Source organism: Saimiri boliviensis, chromosome 7 (assembly GCF_048565385.1).
Source record: "Saimiri boliviensis isolate mSaiBol1 chromosome 7, mSaiBol1.pri, whole genome shotgun sequence".
Lineage (NCBI taxonomy): Eukaryota > Metazoa > Chordata > Mammalia > Primates > Cebidae > Saimiri > Saimiri boliviensis.
Window position 1 is genome coordinate 91,214,276 of NC_133455.1, and position 22,302 is coordinate 91,236,577.

Consider the following 22,302-nt stretch of genomic DNA (forward strand, 5'->3'; position numbering starts at 1 on the left):
TAATCTGTCGAATATCTCTGTCCTGCTGTTATCTTTTTTAAAACAAGTACAAACCAAAATGAATTATTTACCAATTTTCTACCACAAATTCTGTGAACAGAAGGAAAGTCACTAGAATATCTTTCCAACAAAATGGGATATACAGCACAGAAAGCCAGGAATTCAGTTTAAACAATTTAGTCATGCATTTTCATTGATAAGCTAGAAAAGAGTAAAGAGGTTTTGTGGCAGAAAAACATGAAGAGGAAAGGCAAGCTGAAGCTGAGGCTGGGGGTAAAATGGCATTCATCAAATGGCACCTAACAGAACTGTGTGGCTCTTCACATCTAAATCTTCATTTTTATTGAGAAAAAAATCAGAGCGTTTTAAGTGCAAGAATATACATAAATTCTGTTCTTCACCTCAGCAAAAACCTATCACCTGGCTAAGAAATAACATGAGCCTACCATATTTCTTTGTCCTAGAAAGATGTTTATGATAGGTACATATGAGAAAATCATGTGCTGCAAGCAGAAATATACAGTTCTTGTTTGTTCTACGTAAAAAGTTATTGCTCATAGGATCTTTCTTTTACTTTCACCTACAAAATCTTTTACCATTTCATAAATACAGGACATTGGGTCCACTGTACATACTCATTTCCTCTTAGGAAGGGCATTTACCAACTGTCAATATACCACCAGTGAGGCACATATGAGCAAGGAAGTGCTGGGTAGAGAAGGGCGGGGTCCCTGGCTAGGGCTTCACCCCCATGCTTGTGCCCACAGACCTAAGTAAGAACAAGCGCTCCTGTGCTTATGCCCAAATGTTGCATTTTCCAAGACACTCTGGCCTGTCACACCCCCTATACTGTGCCCATAAAAACCCAAGACTGTAGTGGGCACAGATACAAGTGTCTGGAGATGGAGAGGAGCAGAGAAGCAGAAGAGTACACTTACAGACACCAGCAGACAGACACTGGCAGGACATTGATGTTGGAATGACAATCAGCTGTGGTGGGCAATCGGCTGGACTCTAGGGGAAAACCACCTTCCCACTCCATCTCCCTTCTGGATCCCCATCCATCTCACTGAGAGCTACTTCCACCACTCAGTAAAACCTTGTACCCATCCTCCAAGCCCATGTGTGATCTGATTTTTCTGGTATGCTAGGGCAAGAACCCAGGATACAGGAAGCCCTCTGTCTTTGCAATAAGGCAGAAGGTCTAATTGAGCTGATTAACACAAGACACCTGCAGATGCAAAGCTGAGCACATGGTAACACATGTCCACTGGGGATTCAGCAGCTATTAACCTTCAACTGTAGACACTGCCATGGGGTTGGAGCCAAAAATGCTCCCCATGACCTACCAGTCTGCATGCTTTTGCTAAGGGTTTGAGCAGCAGGCATAGAAGAAGCAAGTCACTTCCCTGATGCACACATCCTGCAAAAACTCCTACCATTTTACCACCAGGTTTTGGTGATCTGCCCTGCTCCCTCCCAGGCTGTTGCCTGTTTTCATCCTCACAACTCCTGAATTACCACTGATGTTTCAAAGGGTCTCCACCTCACTGTGCCCCAGTCATGATAGGCATACACAGGCATTACCTGGTAATTACTGTCTATAGCATCTTCTTCCCCTGCCCATAAACTTCTCCAGGACTATCCAAAGAAAGCTACTTCCTGCATTATCCTCCTCAATGCACAGGGAAACTTCACTTGAATTCATTTAACCTTGAGTAATACTCTGTGTGTTTTTGTAGGTGCTAAAGGATAGTATGATCTAGCCTCTGCCTTCACAAGAGCATTTTCACTGCATTGCTGGTGAGAATACATGCACATTACACAGCTGGGAACAGTGTAATATAAACATCAAACTTCAATGGAATTCTAAGAAATGATAGATTAATGAGAAATGGAAGATGAAGGGAAGACATCCTAGCATCTCCACAGAATTCAAGTAGGTAGAGAGATGGGAGATAGTCCAGGCAGGGCCACCCAAGAGTAATTGCTTCAAATTGTAAATAAATATGACACCTTTAAAGAACAGTTATGAGTACAGGATTCAAAATATATAAAATAAAAATGATATAATAACTACCAGTAGAAAGTCTAAAATAAAAGAATATCATATCAAGTGTTAGTGAGGATGTGGAGCAACTGGAACTTTGAAACACTGCTGTTAATTGGTTAAATCACTTTGGAGAACTGTAGGAAGTTTCATTCAAGCAAAATAAACTCATTTCTTGAACTAGCAACTCCACTCCTAAGCAATTTCACCCAACAGCACTGCACACATGTTTACCAAAAGACATTTAAAAGATTGTTCATAGCAGGACTATTCTTAATAGTCCCAAACTGGAGACAACCCAGATGTCCATCTACAGTAAAATGGATATATACATTATGGAATATCCATGTGATGGAAAGCTATTTATCAATGAGAATGAATGCAACAACATGGCGGGACCTCATAATGGTAATGTGGAACAAGCACAGAAGACACGAAAGAAAAGGAAATCAAGAAAAACCATCTATAGACAAGGATATATGATTGGAAGCAGGACCTGATCTCCAGGAAACAAGGCTGGCACTAGAAAGCCACAGGCGAACCCCAGTGGAATAGATCATGTAAAAGGCAGCAAAGTAGAAGGTGTCAGATAAGTGCTGTGCCCCCAGTGAGGCATTCCGGGGCCAAGACCCATCAGTAGTCCTGACCCAGCAGCAAGTAGAACGCTTGCTGCTTCAGCACCTGGGAATAGAGATAGTGAGACTATTTCCAAACATCCAACGAAAGAGTAAGAGAGAGCCAAGCAACTCTCACCAGCTTCTCATTGTGTTCTGTTAAAGTTCTTCTGGCTTATAAGGACAAATGGTGCAATTAGTCAAGCTCAATTACAGGTAGAAACTATTTTTAAAATTCCCAGAAGAGATGCATGGAGAGATCATGGTATATGGGAGACAGGAGTAGATTGCAGCTCCGAACAGAGCAGTGAGCAGGAGCTCACATTGTGAATTTTAGCTCCAGATTGATTGCAAGAACAAATCAGCAATCCCAAGAGGACCCACAGACCCTCTGAAGAAAGAGGACTGCTCCTGCAGGACCTGAGAGACCCCCCAAAACTGTGAGTGCCACAACCATGGAAGTGGTAAAGGAAGACCCTCTTCTTCCAAACATACCCCACCCCCCAAAAAATCACACTATTTCCCAAGCAATTGATTCAAACCAAGAAGAAATCCCTGATTTACCTGAACAAGAATTCAGAAGGTTAGTTATTAAGCTAATCAGGGAGGGACCAGAAAAGGCAAAGCCCAATGCAAGGAAATCCAAAATATGATATAAGAAGTGAAGGGAGAAATATTCAGGGAAATAGATAGCTTAAAGAAAAAACAATCAAAACTTCAAGAAATTTTGGACACACTTTTAGAAATGTGAAATGCTCTGGAAGGTCTCAGCAATAGAACTGAACAAGTAGAAGAAATTCAGAGATCAAAGACAAAGTCTTCAAATTAACCCAATCCAACAAAGACAAAGAAAAAAGCATAAGAAAATATGAACAAAGCCTCCAAGAAGCCTAAGATTATGTTAAATGACCAAACCTAAGAATAATTGGTGTTCCTGAGGAAGAAGAGGATTCTAAAAGCTTGGAAAATGTATCTGGGGGAATAATTAAGGAAAACTTCCTTGGCCTTGCTAGAGACCTAGACATCCAAATACAAGAAGCACAAAGAACATCTAGGAAATTCATTGCAAAAAGATCTTTGCCTAGGCACATTGTCATCAGGCTATCCAAAGTTAAGGTGAAGGAAAGAATCTTAAGAGCTAAGAGACAGAAGCACCAGGTAACCTTTAAAGAAAAGCCTATCAGATCAATAGCAGATTTCTGAGCAGAAACTCAACAAGTTAGATGGGATTGGGGTCCTATCTTCAGCCTCTTCAAACAAAACAATTATCAGCAAAGAATATTGAATCCAGCAAAATTAAGCATCATATATAAAGGAAAAACAGTCTTTTTCAGAAAAACAAATGCTGAGATAATTTGCAAGTCATCACTACAAGTCAATTACCAAGTCATCACTACAAGAACTGCTAAAAGGAGCTGTAAATCTTGAAACAAATCCTGGAAACATATCAAAACACAACTCCTTTAAAGCATAAATTACACAGAACCCATAACACAAAAATACAAGTTAAAAAGCAGAAACAGAAAACAAAAAAAAAAACAAAGTACACAGGAAACAAAGAGCATTATGAATGCAATGGTACCTCATATTTCAATACTAACATTGAATGTAAATGGCCTAAATGCTCCGCTTAAAAGATACAGAATTGCAGAATGGATAAGAACTCACCAACCATTTTGTTGCCTTCAGGTGACTCACCTAACACATAAGGACTCACATAAACTAAAGGAAAAGGGGTAGAAAAGGGCATTTCATGCAAATGGACACCAAAAGAGATCAGGGGTAGCAATTCTTATATCAGACAAAACAAACTTTAAAGCAATGGCAGGTAAAAGAGACAAAAAGGGACATCATATAATGTAAAAGGCCTTGTCCAATAGAAAAATATCGTAATCCTAAACATATATGTACCTAACACTGAAGCTCCCAAATTTATAAAACAATTACTAATAGATCTAAGAAGTGAGATAGTCAGCAAAAACAATAATAGTGGGGAATTCAATACTCCACTGACAGCACTAGACAGGTCATCAAGACAGAAAGTCAACAAAGAAACAATGGATTTAAACTACACCTTGGAACAATTGGACTTAACAGATATATACAGAACATTTCTTCTGACAACTGTAGAATACACATTCTATTCAACATATGGAACTTTCTCCAAGACAGACCATATGATAGGCCATAAAATTAGCCTCAATAAATTTAAGAAAACTGAAATTATATCAAGCACTCTCTTAGACTACAGTAGAATAAAACTGGAAATCAACTCCAAAAGGAACTCTCAAAAATTACGCAAATAACTTTGGGAGGCTGAGGCGGGTGGATCACGAGGTCAAGAGATCGAGACCATCCTGGTCAACATGGTGAAACCCCGTCTCTACCAATAATACAAAAAATTAGCTGGGCATGGTGGCGCGTGCCTGTAATCCCAGCTACTCAGGAGGCTGAGGCAGGAGAATTGCCTGAACCCAGGAGGCAGAGGTTGCGGTGAGCCGAGATCACGCCATTGCACTCCAGCCTGGGTAACAAGAGCGAAACTCCCTCTCATAAAAACAAAAACAAAACAAAACAAAAAAATATGCAAATACATGGAAATTAAATAATCTGCTCCTGAATGAACACTGGGTTGAAAACCAAATCAAGATGGAAATAAAATATTATCTGAACCGAATGATAATAATGACACAACCTATCAGAACCTCTGGGATACCTCAAAGATGGTGTAAGAAGAAAGTTCATAGCCCTAAATCCCTACACATAAAGACTGAAAGAGCACAAACGGATATAGTAAGGACATACTTCAAGGAACTAGAGAAACAAGAACAAACCAAACACAAACCCAGCAGAAGAAAGGAAATAACCAAGATCAGAGCAGAACTAAATTAAACTGAAACAACAACAACAAAAAGTACAAACGATAAATGAAACAGAAAGCTGGTTCTTTGAAAAGATAAATATAATTGATAGACCACTGGCAACATTAATCAAGAAAAGATGAGGGAAAATCCAAACAACCTCACTAAGAAACAAAACAGGATATATTACAACTGACACCACTGAAATACAAAAGATCCTTTAAGGCTACTATGAACACCTTTATGCACATAAAACTAGAAAACCTAGAAGAGATGGATAAATTCCTAGAAAAATACAATCCTCGTAGCTTAAATTAGGAAGAACTATATACCCTAAACGAACCAATCACAAGCAGTGAGACTGAAAGGGTAATTTAAAAACTGCCAACAAAAAAACATCCAGAACCATATGGATTCACAGCAGAATTCTACCAGTCATTCAATAAAGAATCGGTACCAATCCTTTTGATGCTATTCCACAAGATAGAGAAAGAAGAACCCACCCAATTCGTTATATAAAACAAGAATCACCCTAATACCAAAACCAGGAAAGAACATAACCAAAAAAGAAAACTACAGACTGATATCTTTGATGAACATAGATGCTAAAATCCTTAACAAAATACTAGCTAAACAAATCCAACAATATATTGAAAAGATAATCCACCATGATCAAGTGGGTTTCATATCAGGGATGCAGGGATGGCTTAACAAAAGCAAATCCACAAATGTAATATACCACATAAATAGAATTAAACACAAAAATCACATGATCATTTCAATAGATGCAGAAAAAACATTCAACAAAATCCAGCATTGCTTTACGATTAAAACTCTCAGCAAAATCAGCATATAAGGGACATACCTCAAGGTAATAAAAGCCATTTTGGACTAACCCACAGCCAACACAATACTGAATGGGGAAAAGTTGAAAGCATTCCCTTTGAGAGCTAGAGAAAGACAAGGATGCCCACGCCCACCACTCCTCTTCAACATAGTACTGGAGGTCCTAGCCAGAGGAATCAAAGAGAAAGAAATAAAGAGCATCCAAAGTGGTAAAGAGGAGTCGAACTGTCATTATTCACTGACAATATGATCATTTACCTTGAGAACCCTATGGACTCCTCCAGAAAGCTCCCAGAACTGATAAAAGAATTCAGCAAAGTTTGCAGATACAAGATTAATGTACACAAATCAGTAGCTCTTCTATACGCTAACAGTGACCAAGCAGATAATCAAATCAAGAACTCAACCCCTTTACAACAGCTGCAAAAAAAAAAAAACAAAAAACTTATGAATATACCTAACCAAGGTGTCAAAAGATCTCTACAAGGAAAACAACAAAACGCTGTTGAAAGAAATAGTAGATGACTCACAGACAAATGGAAACACATCCCATGCTCATGGATGGGTAGAATCAATACTGTGAAAATGACCAGACTGCCAAAAGCAATCTACAAATTCAATGCAATCCCCAACATTCTTCACAGAATTCTTCACAGAATTAGAAAAAAACTATTCTAAAATTCATATGAAACAAAAAAGCCAGCATAGCCAAAGGAAGACTAAGCAAAAAGAACAAATCTGGAAGCATTGCATTACCTGATTTCAAGCTATACTATAAGGCCATAGTCACCAAAACAGTATAGTACTGGTACAAAAATAGGCACACAGACCAATGAAACAGAATAGAGAACCCAGAAATAAATCCAAATACTTACAGCCAACTGATCTTTGACAAAGCAAACCAAAACGTAAAGTGTGGAAAGGACAACCTTTTCCACAATGGTGCTGGATAAATGGCTAGCCACAAGTAGGAGAATGAAATTATCATCTCTCACCTTATACAAAAATCAACTCAAGATGGATTAAAGACTTAAACCTAAGACCTGATACTATAAAAATTCTAGAAGATAACATTGGAAAAACGTAGACATTGGCCTAGGCAAGGATTTCATGACCAAGAACCCAAAAGCAAATGCAATAAAAACAAAGATAAATAGCTGGGACCTAATTAAACAAAAGAGCTTTTACACAGCAAAAGGACCAGTCAGCAGAGTAAACAGACAACCCACAGAGTGAGAGAAAATCTTCACAATCTATACATCTGACAAAGGACCAAAATCCAGAATCTACAATGAACTCAAATTCTTAAGAAAAAAAAAACAAAAAACCCAGTCCCATCAAAAAGTGAGCTAAGGACATGAATAGACAATTCTTAAAAGAAGGTATGCAAATGGCCAACAAACATATGACAAAATGCTCAACATCACTAATGATCAGGGAAATGCAAATCAAAACCACAATGTGGTACCACTTCAGTCCTGCTAGAATGGCCATAATCAAAAAATCAAGAAACAGTAGATGTTGATGTGGATGCAGTGAATAGGGAACACTTCTACACTGCTGGTGGGAATGGAAACTAGCACAGCCACTATGGAAAACAGTACAGTATGGAGATTCCTCAAAGAACAAAAAGTAGAACTACTATTTGATCCAGCAATCCCACCACTGGGTATCTACCCAGAGGAAAAGAAGTCATTATTCAAAAAAGATACTTCCACACACATGTTTATAGCAGCACAATTCACGATTGCAAAATCGTGGAACCAAGGCCAGTGCCCATCAATCAATGAGTGAATAAAGAAACTGTGATATATATATATATATATATATATATATATATATGTTATATATAACATATATAAAAATTACTATATAATATATAATATATATATATATAATATATATATAATATAACGGAATACTACATAGCCATAAACAGGAATGAATTAACAGCATTTGCAGTGACCTGGATGAGATCGGGGACTATTTTTCTAAGTGAAATAACTCAGGAATGGAAAATCAAACATCATAAGTTCTCACTGATAGGTAAGAGCTAAGTTGTGAGGATGCAAAAGCATAAAAATGACACAACAAACTTTGGGGACTTGGGGGGAAGAGTGTGAGTGGGGCAAGGGAGAGAAGACTACAAATATGATGCAGTGTATACTGCTCAGGTGATGGGTGCACCAAAAATCTCACAAATCACCACTAAGGAACTTACTCATGTAACCAAATGCCACCTGTATCCCATTAACTTATAGAAATTTTTTTTAATCCCATTAAAATCCAAAGACAGAAAACTCAGAGTGGAACTAAGATTCTTAGGGAACCAAAACTAAGCAGCTACAGGAAAGAAAGGCAGTATCCTTCCATGAAGGCTACAGGCCTTCTTCCTGGCTGCCCTGCTTCTCTTAGCATTTGCTCCACCTCCACTCTCTGCTCAGGAGCTTCTTGCACTTGTTCATAACGGAGGCTGAGCATGGTTATCAGTTCTGTCCCCAGCCTCTCTTTTTCTCTCATCTTCACACCATTTGCCTCACCCTCAAGTTTCACATTTCTGACAGCAGCACCTGTCTCACCTCATCTTCTGGAATCAACTCTCACAGGTCATTGGACTTCATCTCCTCTGGATTCTTCAGGTCCCAGAGCAGATACCACTCCCTGTGACAACCCTTCCATATCACTCCTTCCCAGGCCAGGTGGGAATTTACACACACAGTGTGCCAAGCTCCAGTGTGTGTAGATTCTCACATCACATGGGGGCTTGGCACACTGCCCTGTAACTGTCCATTAATGTGCCTGTCCACCCCACTAAAACAGAAGCTTCTCAGGAGCAGTGACTATGTCTGTGTATAATTATTTCCCTAGCACCCAGGTTTTAAAATAAATGGATTCTGTGGGTTTTAAGAAATCACCCTGATAATAAAATGATGCCTTAGAATCTGGAAATACTTGAATTTATGGTTTTATTTTGGCCTGGGGCAATCATATACTTTTCTACAACCCAATAAAAGACGTCTGCTAGGCTTGCAGTTGTCCAGGTATGTAGTTGAAAGGCACAGATGGAAGATTCTGCCTTCTTGTATTCCCCTTTGGCACCCAGTGCTATATATAGGCACTCCCTTCACACAGAAACATCCTCCTAAAGCTATGCCAGCCTTATTTTTTTTCTTATTTTGCATTAAACTTCAATGAATATAGTTAAAATGAGAATTCTTGTTACCATGGATAAACTATAAAGTGAATCTGAAATGTCATTAAGTCTTTCTGACCTTTTAAATGTGCCATTAATACAGTAATCTTATTAATAGAGAATTCCTCAGAGTAGAGAAAATGGAGTTCGACATCTAAGAATGTTAGCAAATTCTTACTCCTATGTCTGCATAAAGCAAATACAGTTTCTGTAAAATAAATACATGATTCATATTTTTGGCCTAAGGTATATTTTTCTCTATTAAAGCATTTAACATGTTTATTTCAAACCAATACACTTTCTCTCATTGAGCACAGGTTCAACGTTCATTGAGGAGGCATGAACTGACTGCTGACTATGCATCAGGCTTAGGTTTCCAGGTCTCTACACAAGAACCCTGTTGGTCTATTAATGAACCGCACACAATATTAAAAATAGCATGTACAACATTTCCTAGTTTATAAAGCATTTCTGTATGAGGATTATTTGATAGCAAAATCTCTATGAAGTGGGGATTACGCTCATTCTTGCTGTAAAGAAAATTGCCTGAAAGAGGCTGTGCCTGTAATCCCAGCACTTTGGGAGGCCGAGGCGGGTGGATCATGAGGTCAAGAGATCAAGACCATCCTGGCCAACACGGTGAAACACTGTCTCTACTAAAAATAAAAAATAAAAATAAAAATAAATTAACAGGGCGCAGTGGCACGCGCCTGTGGTCCCAGTGACTCAGGAGGCTGAGGCAGAAGAACTGCTTGAACGCAGGAGGTGGAGGCTGCAGTGAGCCAAGATTGTGCCACTGCACTCCAGCCTGGTAACAGAGCAAGACTCTGTTTCAAAAAAAAGAGGCTGTAATTTGTTTAATTCCCACTGCAAGCACACACATGACAGAGTTTTCTGGTTCCAAATAGAAATGCCCATGGCATCAAATGGTCTTCCTTTAGCATTTCTTTATTAATGCAGAGGTGAAAGGAAAGAAGGTAGGTGAAATAGTGGCGTCTCATAGAGAAGCACCCTCCCGAGACCCTCCGTTGTTCCTCCTCCATCAGTGCAGCCCAGAAGAACTGGAGCTTTCATGTAGTCCTAGGAGGGCTGACATAAACTAAAAATCCATATATAATCTTCTCTAACGATGCATCAAACTGATTGCACTGCTGAAAATGTTTGTTAGAGCATCAAGAAACAGAATCCTTAAATAAAAGCTCAGGCTTGGCATTTTTTTCAGTGTGAAAAGCAATATCGGCCTTTATGTTTCAATGTTAGCAGAAAATAAAAGAAGTGTTCCTCTAACTTTCATCAGCTTCTCAGGGATTTAAGACTGCAATGGAAAAACAATATGTAGATTTAAAGGATGAGATGGTTTTCGTCAACAAATAAAATATTAGTAAGTGATCCAGATTTGCATTTTCCAGCAACCCATCCCTAGTCCTGAGGTAAAATTGCTACTACCACAAGCTCCTTCACGTGACTCCCTCTTCTCTCTCTTTTCTTGTGACAAATTAAATAAATTATGACCATACAGTGTTGTTCTGGTTTGGAAAACTGTGCTCATTGACCTTGATAATCTCTCATCCCCAAGGAGCTATTTTTCTATGAACATATAATACAAAGACATAACGGGGGCAGCATCCCCTGCAGAGAACTCTTTGGCTACAGAGGACACAATTTTTGCCCAGAGTTCTCAAAACGGGTGGCTGCCCAAGTCATGTAGGCTGCTGTTTGACACAAAGATTCTGTCATCCAATGTTGTGACTCTACTCAATCAGAATTTCTGTGAGATGAACAAGAGAATCTTTATATTAAACATGCTTCCTTGATTGATTCCCATATTCACTCAGGCCTGGCAATCGTTGCTCTAAAATATAGAACAGCTTCAGTTTCATTTCCAAATAACATGTTTTAAGGGCCCCTATAAACATGTTTCGAAGGCCTTGTTAGTTGCTGAATCAAGAACACAGCAGTTTATTTGCACAGCTCTCTATAAACACACAATGTATTATTTCACAAAAAGAAACATTTTAATTCAATGTTAGGAGGTTATTATGAGGTAGCCTCATGTTAGGGGCCATGAGAGATTACAACTATGAGGAAGACAAGAGTCCTAGGCTGTACCAATCAAGATCTAAGCTTTGGGTCTCCTTGAAACCATCAACTGAAATGGAAAGATGAGAAAGAATCTTCTTTAGAATGTGGAAGATGTTGCATTCCAGCTTGATCTTGTTATTTCGTATTTTGATCTTTTCCTACAAAGTAATACAAGCCATTGCCTGTATTTCTTAACAGCAGAAACAGATCTACCACTTAAGCAAATCTATTCTGGTTGTTTATCCCGGACCAAATCTCATGAAAAACTATGATGCTGAGAGAGAACCTTTATATCCTTTCACCGAAAACCCTATGTTATCTCATTTCTGGATTTGAAAGACAACCATCTCCAATGTGATAAAAGCAATACTTCTTCCATCAAGTGTAGACTGCTTTATGTCCCATCCCTTACAAACTGGTAAAACAAAACCAATTACTAGGCAGCAGAGCATGGCTGTGGTAGTGGAAATGATATTTCTACTGCTGGCTCTAGCCCTATCCAGAGGCAATACTTAACTTGGGCTTTTGTTTTTATCCTTAATCTCAGATTTACAAGAGTGGAGGTCAAAGATCACATTTCTGAAGATACTTAAAGAAACAGAAGAGCAAATCTGGAAGCAAACTTTTCTGACAGGACAGATTACACATAAAATCTATTCCATCACTTTTCAAATGCAAGTCCATAACAAACATGGAAGAAGAAACTCTGGGCATCTGGACTTCAGGACTCATACTTTAACATGATTCCTTAGCGTTTTTGAGGCACATCCAGGTTTGACAACATAGCTGAGATAAATTGTTAAGGCCCCTCATGGCTCTACCCACAGCATGATTTTGCGTGGTAATTTACAAGAAGTATCATAAGCACCTATGGTCTTGGGTCTTGAAGAATATTTTCATTTTTTTTTCAAATGAGAATCAAATTCTAAATTGACATAATTCTAAGGCGGAATGCAATAAAATCTTCCCACCACTCAGAATCAGCTGAGCAAAACACAACATTGCAAATTACAAGAGGCGAACAAACCAGAGGCAGACAGAGCCTGCAGAGAGTGCTGCATCTGCTGCACAGGCCACTCATGTCTCGCCAGCCATGCATCCTTCTAGCTCCTTCTGGCATGAAGTCAAGCCAGGAGCACAGTGCTGGTTCTAGGCCATCCAACAGAAAGAGAATGAAAGCACCTATAATTTTCAATTTTCTAGTAGCTACATTAAAAAGAATGAAATGAAACATGATGAACTAGTTTCAGAAGTATATTTTGTTTCAATGAATATACCCAAAATATCATCATTTAAATAATCAATGTGAAAATTATTAATGGGATATTTTACATTTTTTTCCTAAGTCTTTGAAATGCAGTGTGCCTTTACACTTCCAGCATATGTTCATTGGAACTAGCATTTGAAGTGCTAAGTAGCTACATGGGGCCAGCAGCAACCCTGGCAGACGGCACTGATCTAGACAGTCATCTGTCTGCAGCCCCATCCATCCTCTAGCTCTGCCCACATTAACTTGTCCTTGGCTTTATCTTTTTGGCTCTAGATTCCTACTCCAAACCCACCTCTCTCCCCTTGGCTGTGGCCCCCTCCACTCTCAAAATTCCCAACTACCATCCAGACTTGTCATTGCTGTCCATCTGTTTTACTGTGTGGTATCTATCTCTACCCACCCTCTTTTACCTCTTGTGAAAACTTCTGACTCTTGTTCCTGTAGAAATTCCATGTGGAATAGGACAGATGGAGGGATTTAGACCTATGAGGGCAAAATTGTCTTAGTTGTTAAAAAAAAAAAGAGCAATTTAATAAAATCCAAATTTAGAACAACTACGAAGAAGATACTATTCTTTGTGATTAACACAAATACGGCCATTCAGATTTCATGGTATGAGAAACTAAAGGACAGAGGAGGTAAGTAAGAGAGCCAAGCTGACAAAACAGGACTGGGACAGATGGGTCCAGGCAGACAGAGTTCCCAAAGTCATCCTTAACTTAGGCCCTCACCACCTTTCTAGAGGAGAAAATGGAAATTAATATCAGAACCACACTGCATTGTATTTTTATTTTGTCATGTATGTATTGTACAAGTTAACCAGATATTTCACAATATAAATTCCATCATTCTCAAAGAAACATTTTGCTGTTTTTATAAAGTTACAAGTAGACAAACCCTTGCAGATGGTTTCGAAGACAGAAGAATTGGACAAGGCCTGGGGAATGAGGTGGGATGGTGTGCAATTAATTTTATGGGTCAACTTTCTGGTGCCTAGAGAGAAATATTAGGTGTGTTACAACCTTCTCACAAGGGTGCCTCAACAAGGCTTAATCTTTTCTAAGGACACTAACTGTAACCAAGGTCACCATTCATTTATTCAACAATGTTCTAAGGATTTGTTCAGTATCAGGCTCTGAGTCAAAGCCTAGTAAGACCATAAGATAATTTTAAGGGCCATCAGGCAGTTGTTATCCGTAGGGCTATAAGCAAAACGATTCAGTACCTGAATCTGCATTTAGAGCATCTTCCTACCTAACTTTCTGTTTCTTTTTGTTTTTTTGTTTATTTATTTATTTTATTTTACTTTAGGTTCTGGGGTACATGTGCAGGTCATGCGGGGTTGTTGCATAGGTGCATACATAACCAGGTGTTTTGCTGCCTCTATTTCCCCTTCATCTATAGCCAGCATTTCTCCCCATGTTATCCCTCCCCACCCCCTGTTGTCCCTCCCCAGCTCCCCCTAAACTGCCCCCGTATGCGATGCCTTTTTCTTTTCTTTTTTTTTTGAGGAGTCTCAGTCTCTCACCCAGGCTGGAGTGCAGTGGCATGATCTCAGCTCACTGCAGCTTCTGCCTCCCATGGTTCAAGCGATTCTCTTGCCTTAGCCTCCTGAGTAGCTGGGATTACAGTCATGTACAATGGTGCCCAGCTAATTTTTGTATATTTCTAGTAGAGACGAGGTTTTACCATCCCAAGTGCCCAGCCCCTCCCTAACTTTCTGATATTGACTTCTGTAAACCGTGACCTCTCTTTCTGAGGTGAGACACCTGGGCCTCAGGTTATCCCAGCCATCTCCCCTAGACCTGTTCTCTTGAGGAGTTCTCACACTACAAAGCCACCAGATTCCCTCTCTCAGCTGCAAAGTCAAAGCATCCATTCTTTCAGTGACCAGATCATGGCAAAATGTTAAGAAAAAACGATCTTAGGAATTCACATGATGGTATACATAACTAAGCCTACAGACTAGAAGGCGAAAGCAGTCAGTGTAAGTTTTCTAGTGGGGAAAGCTTTCTGAAGAAGCAGCAGGGATCTGAGCGTTCACAAACAGGTAGGACTTAGACTGCTAATAGACGTTGCAGGTAAACAGAACAGATGGAGATCCACAAGGGCCCAGGATTCCGAGGCATTCGGTTCCGGTGGTTCATGAAACAGGCTTGAGGATCCTTATTGATACGTGAATAGAGGGGAGAAAAAGATATTTCTAAAAAGCTAGACCTGGAATTTCCCTCAGAGAGAAAACGATCTTCTTCAACATTGTCTTGTTGTTGTTTCAAAGGAAAACACCACTGCAGGCTGTATGAGACACAAAATTATGTATTCAACCCATCTGTTTGATTTTCTTCTGAGGGGCTACACCTTCCAGCCCCTCTGCATTTGGAGGGGCGCTTCACTACTTTTGGCCTCCAGGTCTGAGCAGAGGTGACGTGGGTCTCTTGTGGCTGAAACACTTATAAGCTGTGTGGTGGAGTGAAGACTTAATGATATTAAAGAATGGGTGGAGTGTTTTGTTTTTTGTTTTTTGTTTTTTTTAACTACCATGAAAATACTGTGGTTATATATTTTAAAAGACAGCCATATCTTTTAGAGGTATTGTATGCCAAAATAATGATGACTGAACTGGCACTATAGTTGGGACTAGTTTCCAAACAGTTCACGGTGGGTCAGGGAAAACAAGAGGGGATGTTAGTGGCTGGGGTATTGACATATACATATATGGCCACTGAGAAGTCCCCAGTGTTAGAGATGCTGAGGATTTTGTGCAAGATGATTAATGTAAATTACCTGTGACATGGTTCTGCGATGTAACTCTGCTCTTTGTCTCAAGATTTCCATAAAGTCCCTTGTATCCAATTGCCTTCTATAAGGGGTACTGTAGGGGATATTCATGTGAAAGGTCTATGCCCTCCTGTAACTTGGTTGGCACAAGAAAAGGAAATGAGAGTGGCCATGGGCAGTATTACAGTGACCAGACGTAGAGTTTAGCAGGAAAAGGAAAACAGAAGGGGAGATGTCCATGAGAATATCAGTTTCTACGGAAGCATATAACTCCTGAGGAGGGCAACGAACACCCGAGCACGTGGGAAAGAACTTAAGCCAGTTGTCTTTCAATCTCAAAGAGGAAGACTCAAGATGATACTGGGGTTCCATAACTGCATACATTTTAAGCCTATCACTGCATTGTGTGGGTCATTCTCATGACAGAGCAGAGTTCCTTCTCCATACCAAGGTGCATAAAAGCACATGCAGTTGAAAATACCTTAACAACCAAAAGCAAAACAAGGATAAATTGAGAGGTGGTAGTGCAAAGTGGCCTTCAGAAACAAAAAAAGTAAAGGTAGTGTAATGTCCATAGAAGCAGCAGGCCTATGAAGCAGAGTCAATCACATATTCATCCATCAAACAACAAACAATTATCCCGGCTCTGACCTGTGCTCAGCTCTGTAAAACTTGCCAAAGACACAAAGAGAGATAAGATATGGTTTCTGCCCTTGAGAAATTCACATTTAAATGGGAAGGAAAATTTGATGAACAGTCTATAACAACAAAGTGTAATTAGATAGAATACAAATATATTTTCAAGACTGAGTAAGAAAGTTCAGGCAAGATCTTCTAGAAGCAACAATAGCCAAAGAATGGAGGAAAGAGCATCACAAGACTGGAAAGCTGCATGTGAAAAGGCTCTCAGGCAAAAGGAGGCAGTGGTGCATTTAGGGAGCTGGAGCAGTTCACTATGGCCAATGTCTAAGATTAGGGAGGAAGGGCAGAGGACTGCCAAGAGATGGGTGGGCAGAGAGTGGCAATGGCCAGATCCCTTACTTTTCATGGATCCTAATGGGCATAGGAAACCACTGACCTTCTAAATATTAAGCCAGCTAGAAATATCATTTGAAAATGACATGGAGGACTTCAGGAGAATAAACTATGAGAACAGAGACAAATTAGGAAGCTATTTCAGGAACACAGGCCAGAGACCATGAGTGCTTTTAGAAAGATGGTGGCAGTGGAGCTGGAGATGACTGCATGAATTCCAGCAATTAAGGAGAGCAGTCACAGGACAAGGGGACTGCTTGGATGAGAGGAATGAAAGAAAGGAAGCAGTCATCACTAATCACAACTGACAGGTTCTGTGTCAGGGACAACTAAATGGACAATTGGGCCCTGGGGAACTTGCTTGTCAAAAGAAAGTTGTGTGATCAAGATACAATGTCTCCTTTGTTCTTTAGTTTGTACTTATATTGTTCTTCTCAAGTGGAAAGTAGAAGCATTTAAAATTCTGTCTCATGCCACTAAATGGATCCACATAATCTGAATTAATTACAGGTCGGAAAAGTTATTGGTCAGTTACAAAGAACTGACTGACAGCTAATACATCAAATTTCTGGATTTAAAAGGAAAGGTAAAAGATTAAGGGCATTGTTACCAGTGTATCCTGAATAATGATTATCTCCAGTTCCATCACTGGAATAATCATGATCCAACTCTGTAGTGAATCTACCTTACATCTTGACATACCCAATGGTCAAAAACAAAAAGTCAAATTCTCAAAGGCTTCCAAATTGCTGTTAATGTCAACTGATTCCAGGTATACTTTTTTAAATATTAAAAACATAATCTTCCTACATATACACAGCAAAAACTGAAGGTTTCTATAACTTGTAAACATGGGAAACATACTTGACCAAGATAGTTCAGAAAAGAGTTTGAGTTAGGCAAAGCCTTCTGAGATATAGAAGATACATATACCTTAGAAACACAAAAATAAATTGGATTTCATCAAAATTAAAAACTTCTGTGCCTCAAAGGACATAATAAAGAACGTGAAATGACAACATACAGAAAGGTAGAAAATGTGTTTATGAATTATAAATCTGATAAGAGACTTGTATCTAGAATATATTAAGAAAAATAATATAACTTGGAAATAAAAAGACAAACAACCCAATTAAAAAGTGAAAAAGGATCTCAATAAACATTTCTCCAAAGAAGGCAGCAATAGGGTCAGTATGTACATGAAGAGATGCTCATCATTATTAGTCATCAGAAAAATATAAATAAATCAAAACTGCAATGTCATACCATTCCCTACCCATTGACATGGCTATAACAAAACACATTGTCAAAAAGACAAACAGTGAACATATAGAGAATCTGGAAACCTCACATACTGCTGGTAGGAATGTAAGATGGTGCAGTTGCTTTGGTAAACATTCTGGCAGTTCCTCAAAAAGTGAAGCATAAAGTTATAATCCATCAATTCCACCTCTAGGTATATACTCAAGAGAAATGAAAACATTTAACTACACAAAAACTTAAACATGAATGTTCATAGCACCATTATTCCTGATAGCAAAAGAAACAACCCAAATGTCCATTTTTATGGAAAAAAAATGAGATGTATTGTATAGCCATATAATGAAATGCTACTGGGGAAGAAAAAGGAATTAAGTATTGACATATGCTACAACATGAATGAACCTTGATAACCTATTAAATGAAAGAAGCTAGTCACAAAATACCACCTATTATATGATTCCATGTTTATATACATGTTCAGAACAGGTAAATCTACAGAGCAGAAAGTAGATCAGTGGCTGCCATTCTATTACAAATGTATACACATATACAAGTTGAATTTTAAAAATTGGGATTTTTGCAGTCTTCATGAAACAATAAAGGGGAATGAGATTGGCAAATCAGTAACAATTTTTTTTTCCAAAGTGCTGCAAGGCAATAAAACTAACATTTTAAGTTTTATTTTTTCCACTAGAGAGGAAAGAAATCACAACTATCAGCTTTCTGTACATTAAATTCTAAGATGACAAAGTTGTAAAATATAGTAAGCAGCAAATAATAAGCCTATGAATGTTTCATTTCTTTCAGTTTGTCACATAATGATCTACAGTACTGTGAATATCACACAAATCATCTTTTGTTTTGTTCTCATGTCTTAGAAATTTTGCTTAACAAAGGTTTTTCATAAGCATACCGTAATGATTTTGTAGCTCAGTTTAATTAAGCAGAAAATGATAGGGTATTCTGTCTGAGTTAAACACACAGAAATAGATAATGTAAAAGAGAGAATCTCACAAGCAAAATCCTAAGAAATCATTTGAAACAGAGAAGGTTTGATCAAGCTGCTCTTAAAAGTTATTAGGATTTTTAAAAATTACATGTAATGAATAACCGTAATAGCCACTAAATGAAAAAAAAGCTAAACTGAAAACTCTCACCTGATAATAACTTATTATACCTACTTTAAAAGAAGAAACAATACTTGCAAGATAGAAGCAAAAATGCAACTGAAAGATGTGCAAAGTTCTTAAATTCAGTAAAAGAGGTGAAGCATCAGGGAGCCAGACTGCCATAACCACCTGAGAAGCCCATAGTTACTCACAACAGACTGCAGAGCCAGCCAAATCACAGCTAAACTGCACGGCTGCTAAGAAGGAAAGAAAAACCAATCGAACTAGGAAACAACCCGAGATAGTCCACTTCAAGTATCACCAGCCTATGCGACGTCAAAGAACTATGCAAGCTGAGTAGAAACTTTACTTGGGAAAGGAATTAGAGACCATTTTCTAGATATTCAAAAGAGTCAGTTCTAATGTGGCCATCAGAGGAATGAGAAAAGCCATTCATGACAAATGTCAGTGAAATTTATCTAGGTATCTACATATTTTATATTTGTTGCTGTTGTTGTTGTTGTTGCTGTTGTTGTTTGAGACTGCGTCTTGCTCTGTTGCCCAGGCTGGAATGCACTGGCATGATCTTAGCTCACTGCAACCTCCACCTCCCCGGTACAAGCAATTCTCCTGCCTCAGCCTCCCAAGTAGTTGGGATTACAGGCACCCACCACCATGTCTGGCTAATTTTTATATTTTTATTGGAAACAGGTTTTCACCATCTTGGCCAGGCTGATATTTTATATTTGAAACAGACGAACAGAAACATGTTTTTCAAAAGAAAGGAAAGGAAGACTCTATTCCATCACTTTTTATTAATTGAACTGCCTGAGTTATAGTCACTTGGGTGGATTGATTCACAGACAGAAAGACCTGGACAAAATACGTAGCAGATCTCTTTGAAAAGTATATGTATACCTTGGAAGTGAAAGGCAGAATCTAGCAAATGGCTGGCTCAAGGTACTAATTTTGCCATGAGTTTCACACCAAAGAATTTTTTTTTTCCTACCAGCAGGGATAAAACCCCCCACTAGCTAATGCCCCTTGTCCCTAAGATGTTACAGCTAGGAGAGCAGAGAGTCAGATATCAAAGGCAACTTTTCCTAACACCAAGGACCTTGGGGCATGGACTTGTTTACTTGTGACATGATAGGAATAAAATAATTGGTTGGTGAGTTGACAGCAGTCTGTTCTTGTTCTCCTCCCTCTGTCTCTTTTTAACTGTACATGTTGGTGTTTGGAGACTGGTAAGCTCAAGGAACAGGCTATGTCTAACTCAAAGATAAGAATGAACGCTCAAATTCAGGAGATAAGAAGTCCTGGAATGAAACTAACCTGGAATGAAGCTAAATGAAATGGAGCCATTATGCAAGACTCTATGGCAAAGTTGGTTTTTCTCTTAAAGACAAAGGTAGTTATTTAAGGAGCTACAGAACACAAGACAATATATTAGTGAGCTAGCACAGATAAAAATATCTGCACAAGGAGCTCTGGAGATTTTGAAGGCCAAGGAGAGATATCTAAAAATGGTGAGTAGATTGCAACATTAACAGAAAGCTGGGTTAGAGAAGTCAAACTTAATTAAAGAACATATTAAACAAGAATTTTTAAACATAAGATATATACAACAATTTCTAAAGGTTCTACACTGCTGAGAAGAAGTAAGCCAACACCAGAAGTTGGATATCACATTATTTCTGAGAGCATATTCAAGATTCATTTAATATAAACACATGTTGGAAGTAATGAAAACAATCGTGACATAGTTTTATTACAAAAATGTGATAATCAAATTATAAGACATCCTTTTTAAACGAAACATAAATATAATAAAGAAATAGAAGAAAATACTAGAAATAATAAAGAAAAGTATACAAGGCAAAGAAAGTAGTAGAAATTTATTAATTCCAACATAGAAGTTAATGATATAAAGCAAAGATCACTGTCAGGCAGAAAAACAAAATCTAGGCCAGGAGCAGTGGTTCGCACTTGTAATCCCAGCACTTTGGGAGACCGAGGCAAATGGATCACCTGAGGTCAGAAGTTCGAGACCAGCCTGGCCAACAGGGTGACAACCCCTCTCTGCTAAAAATACAAAAATTAGCTGGATGTGGTGGCATGTTCCTATAGTCCCAGCTACTTGGGAGGCTGAGGCAGGAGAACTGCTTGAACCAGGGAAGTGGAGTTTGCAGTAAGCCGAGATCATGCCACTGCACTCTAGCCTGGGCAACAGAGAAAGACTCCATCTCAAAAAAATAAACAACAAAAAAATCCAAAACCTACCAATCTGTTGTCCCTAAGCGATATGAGTAAACTAAAATGTAAATGACTCATAGATCAAGATTTAAGATTTATCATGTTTCTGCAAATACAAAAAAAATGTGAAGGTTGCTACCATGAAAATAATATTAGATAACATTAAATGCATGTAAAACTATGAACATTTCAGAAGAGTGCATCTTAATTTTTTATATTTTTAATTGTTTACAGTCTACAGGTCTTTTATTTATTATCTTTTACATCTATTATGCCATGACTTCATAGGAAATAGGTTACAGCAGGTGAGGCTGCATTCCACTCATTCACAAAGTGTGCTTCTCTGGCTTTCTTCTTCTGATCATTTTCTTTTGCACATTTCAGGAAGTTATCTCGATTCTAAGAGTGCTTAATATGCACATTAATTCTCCTGGCAAGAATCTTGCCCTGAACTTGTTTGTTTATAACAATGCCAACAGCAGGCTGGGTAACATTATAGACTCTTCCAGTTTTGCCATGGAAACATTTGCAGGCCCTTCCTTTATGAACAGGACCCATTCCCTTGATGTCTACAATATCACCTTTCTTATAGATCTGCATGTATATGGCTAAAGGAACAACTCCGTGTTTTCTAAAAGGCCTAGAGAACATATATCAGACGCCTTTCTTCTTTCCCTTTGTGTTCTTCATTATAGCAAATTATTAGAAGATGGTGGTCCCAGCTGAAAGAAAGGCATCTAATAAATGCCAAATAAAATTTAAAAAAGTATTTATACTAACCTTGTAAGAATGTAAGGCGAAAATGAAGCTGGATTATCCTGCTCTGAAAAGAGGGGCATAGATCCTCCCATTATCCACAGACGGAAGTACAAAATGACAAGCACCTTCAGAAAATAAGAAGATTCAGTGAGATTGCTACCAATAATGTCCACCTTTTTTGCATGT

The 22,302-nt window shown here is 38.6% G+C and overlaps 1 protein-coding gene across 2 annotated transcripts in view; it reads right to left on the reverse strand.

The window, feature by feature from the left end:
* The window catches only part of TMTC1 (transmembrane O-mannosyltransferase targeting cadherins 1), a 273,230-nt gene that overhangs the window by 130,926 nt on the left and 120,002 nt on the right, over window positions 1-22,302 (reverse strand). Inside the window, exon 7 of one of the 2 annotated variants that reach the window (XM_010337431.3) lies at window positions 22,138-22,241. The exons of the other annotated variant lie outside the window; for it this stretch is intronic. Within the exon in view, the coding sequence (XP_010335733.2) occupies window positions 22,138-22,241 (104 nt within the window). The remainder of the gene's footprint in view (window positions 1-22,137; window positions 22,242-22,302) is intronic. 2 annotated transcript variants of the gene reach the window in all.